Source organism: Orycteropus afer, unplaced genomic scaffold, assembly GCF_000298275.1.
Source record: "Orycteropus afer afer isolate SDZICR_OR568_19922 unplaced genomic scaffold, OryAfe1.0 scaffold00057, whole genome shotgun sequence".
Lineage (NCBI taxonomy): Eukaryota > Metazoa > Chordata > Mammalia > Tubulidentata > Orycteropodidae > Orycteropus > Orycteropus afer.
This window is the reverse complement of record NW_006921644.1, coordinates 10615271-10619236: the sequence shown is the minus strand read 5'-3', so window position 1 is coordinate 10619236 and position 3966 is coordinate 10615271. Positions and strand designations below refer to the sequence as shown.

Sequence of the window (3966 nt, the reverse complement as noted above, 5' to 3'; positions counted from 1 at the left end):
TGTTCTGGAATTCCAATGACTCATAGGTTATTTCTTTTGATGGTATCCCACATGAACCTTAGGCTTTCTTCATTTTGTTTTGATCTTTTTTCTGATTGATTCCTTTCCAAAGAAGTATTCAGGTATTTGTCTTCAATGTCATTAATTCTGTCTTCTATTTCATTTCTACCCCTTTGCCCATTCAATGTCTTATCTATTTCTATATATTTGGTATTAATCTTCTAGATTTCTATATGTAGATTTGAATCATTTCTAATTTTTTATTTTGTCATTTTGTTCTCATATTTTCTTCCGAAATTCTTCCAGGGTTTTGTCTGTGTTTTCCTCGATCTGTATCTCAATCCTTTGAAGGTACCTAAATATAATTCTTTTGAATTCCTTATCAGGGAGTTCCAATGCTGCATCTTCCTCAGGGATGTGTTTTGGGTCTGTATCCTGGTCCCTTGTTTCTCCTGCTTTATCTTGTTTCTTTGTGTGATGCTCTGTTGTCTCCAAGGCATTGTGACGTTTTTGTTTATATTTAACTGGTGATTATATGTTGGAGTAACTTGCCCACAATTTTCGTTTGCTTTGCTTTGTTTGTATGTTAGCTACACAAGCAGGGTACTGTGCTGTGCTCCTCTATTCACTAGTAGACAGCACTTTTACACTTACCACCTGTCTCCTTTCCTGTTGCCAGCCTCTTGTATGTCCCTGCCAACCTTGGCAAGAAGAGCTTATTCTTAGGTCTCTGGAATCTGAATGAGAATGCTATCACTTTAAAATTCAAAGTGGCTGCCACTTATAAAGATTAAAAATGGCTTCACCCTTGGTCACTTTAAATATCAAAAATGGCCACCACTTGTAAACATTCAGAATGGCTTCACCCTCCAGACAGCGGAAAGTCAACAGCTCGGGTTGTCTCCCTCCTTGCTGTTTCCCTTCCTAGTCATACGCCACCAGCGCAGTCATCCTGCAGCTCTTGGTGACCGCGCCTGATCTTTAGGTCAATTCTCAGGTCCCAACACCACTTGGAAATACTCAGGCTGTTGGTCCCGTCAGAGTAGCTGACAGTCCGCAGCTCTGACCGTCGCTGTACTCACTGTTTTCGTTCAGTTGGTGCCTAACCCACTTCTGTATAGTTTCTTTAAAAGCTCAGGGCTCCAGGATTATCTTCTGTATCTCTGTCCATTGGTTTTTCTTTTCTTTGTTGAAGGGGCCTGTGTCACTTGTCTGCCTGTTCCTCCATCTTACCGGAAGTCCTTGAGAGATTTTTTAATATATAATCTTCAAACAGAGTGTATAGTTTTAAACAGGTGACATCTGGGTGCTTCTGTGAAGAGGGACTAGCGGGCATCTCCGTTTGGGCCTAAAGTGGTTAATGGCAGAAACAACTGTCTGACCACCAGGCGCACTCTCTCACTGCACGTTGATATTGACAACAAGAGACAAACGTTCTGAACCACCAGCCAGGAGAAACAGCCAGACGCCGCGGCTCGTCGTGTGTGGGAGTCTTGTCATGTGTGGGAGTCTCGTCGTGTGTGGGAGTCTCGTCGTGTGTGGGAGTCGGGTTGTCTGCTGCACGCGAGGGTCCTGTCACTGCTCAGCGGGCTTAGCTCAGGTGGCTCCTCGAAGTCAAAAACCACACGCAGCAGGGGAACTATGCAAAGATGCTTCCTCGTCGGGAAGACCTCTCCACCCAGAGCCAGTGGACGATGGGAGGGACCTACCTTCAGCTTTGTTGCTGTCACCAAAAGAAAACAAAAAAGCCTCACTTTGGACATGAGTGGTTGTCCTGCAAGGCGTGCCCGTCCACTGTGAAGACCTCTCCACGTAGGCAACGTGCCACCAGACAGTGTTTCCTGCTACCACTTCTTCCCAGGCCTCAGTGTTCAGGCATCCCTGCCTAGTCTCACCCATGCAGCCCCCCAGTGCAGGCATGACCCCAGGGGGAGGCAGTATCAGGCCAGGTCCAGTGGGTTCAAGTGGGATCAGCTAGTTGAGACTGTCCCTGAAGGCAAGGCACAGCCTGCTGCCAGCCCCTCCTTCTGCCTCCTTGTGGAGGTTCCAGGAGATGACTGTGGATGGCTGGGACTAGGCAGCCCACAAGTCAGACTTCTAGCGACTGAGAGGGAAGGTGTGTTTGTGTCACTCTGTCACTGGAGGGCCCGTGGCTGGACAGTGCTCTCAGAGGTGGCTTCTGCACTGTTGGCCAGGACTGCTCGTGGGCCTTGACACGCTCCCTCATGGAGAGGGGAGGGGAGGAGGAGACTCATCCCACCTCAGCCCAGGCATAGGTGTCGGGAGGCAGGGTGTGGGAGTAGGTGACCCACCGTCCCAAGCAGCACAGTGACTCCAGGCCTCACTGAAACCAGGGTCACAGCTTCACGCTCATGGTCATGGGAGTCCCACTGCCCAGCCCACACTGGGCCCCAAGCGTCACCTCCATGAATCAGATGCATGTCCGAGGCCCAGACCCTCTGCGCCAGCCTGTGTAGCCGGTGGCCGGTGGCAGCTTCCAGCCGGGGACCGGAAACAGCAGGCTCTGCTCTCTTCTTTCAGGTCGGCCCTGAGATGCTGGAGAGAATCCCAGTTCTGAGAACCCTCCACCAGAGACAGCAGCAGGCAGGGAAGGACGTAAGCCTTCAGGGTGAGCAGCGATGCCTCCAGGAGGCCGGCAGCAAGCACACGGCCCTCTCAAGCACTGTGCGGAGGTCCCAGGATGCGGTCCGGCCCCTGGAGGGCCCTGTGCCAGCAGCTCACGGCCACCATCACAGGGAGGGCTCCCCTAATGCCAGGGCACCACCTGCCGTCACCGTCCACATCACAAACCTCCCAGCAGGCGCCCGTGTCAGTGAACTGAAGAGAGCCCTCCGTGAGCGTGGGGCCGCACCCCTGCGGCTCACCTGGCTGGGCCCACGGCGGCCTGCGCTTCTCAGCTATAGGGACCTGGCCGAGGCCGAGCGGGCTGTCACCTGCCTTCAGGGCCTGCGCCTGGGCACAAGCACCCTGCAGGTAGAGTTGGCAGAGCAGCTGGGGGACCAGTGAGCTGGTGGCTGGCAGGGTCCTCAGGCAGAGCCGGGCTGCATGGGGCACCCCCATTCTCCTGCCTTGTGTTGGTGCTCTGGGCAGATTCTCCACAGGGCTTGGACCCCTGTGGACAGTGGAGTAAAGGTGACTGAGCGTCCATCCGTGTTCTGAATCTGGGCGAGTGGGGAGTGGAGGCAGAAGACAGGTCCTCCTCTGGGATCCTGCAGTCTGGGCAGGGCACTGTGGATAGCACGGTGTGGGCAAGAGTGGGCTGGGGCCTCAGCTGGTAGCCGGCAGAGCTGTATTTGAGTCCTAGCCGGTGAGGAAGGGTGTCCCAAGTACAGCTCTGCTGGTCCCGTGCAGGGCTGCTGGGACAGGAGCCTGCATGTGGTAGAGCGGCCCTGCAGGCCTCAGGGCCCCGCCCCCGCCCCCGCCTCCCTGGGGTGCTGCAGGGAGCTTCCGCTCATAAGGACACACCGGCAGTCCCTCCCAGACCACATCACAGGCACCCCCACGCCTGGTTCCCTCCCTCATCCCGGGACAGCTGGGCCCGAGCTCAAGTGCTCTGCCTGCGGGTCCTGGGGGAGCCCTGCGTTCCCGGGGAGAGGTGGTGGTCCGGGGCGAGTGGGCCGAGTGCGCGTGCTTAGCATCAGTCCCACCGCGTCCCACAGACTGGGAGAGGGGATCTGAGCCTTGCTCACCGCCCCCTCTGCTGGGCGGTCGGGGAGGAGAGGCGGGGTGGGGCAGGCTGCCTGTGGCTGGTCACTCCAGCCTCGCCTGCTCTGTGTTTTCGGATACTTCCTCCACCGAATGCTTTGTCGTGTTTACGTTTTTATTCTTTCCCACCACTGGAATGGCAGCTCCAGGAGGGCAGGGAACGGCTCCGCCCCCACCCGTGCCCAGCCCCACAGCGGGCGCTCCCGCCCCCACCCTGCCCTGGCCGCCCCAGAGCAGGGA

The 3966-nt window shown here is 55.6% G+C and overlaps 1 protein-coding gene across 1 annotated transcript in view; it reads left to right on the top strand.

Moving 5' to 3' along the window:
* The window catches only part of MTHFSD (methenyltetrahydrofolate synthetase domain containing), a 17921-nt gene extending 14894 nt beyond the window's left edge, over positions 1 to 3027 (top strand). The window contains exon 8 of the mRNA XM_007939214.1: positions 2542 to 3027. Coding sequence (XP_007937405.1) covers positions 2542 to 3027 — 486 coding nt within the window. The remainder of the gene's footprint in view (positions 1 to 2541) is intronic.
* Positions 3028 to 3966: the final 939 nt, after the last annotated feature.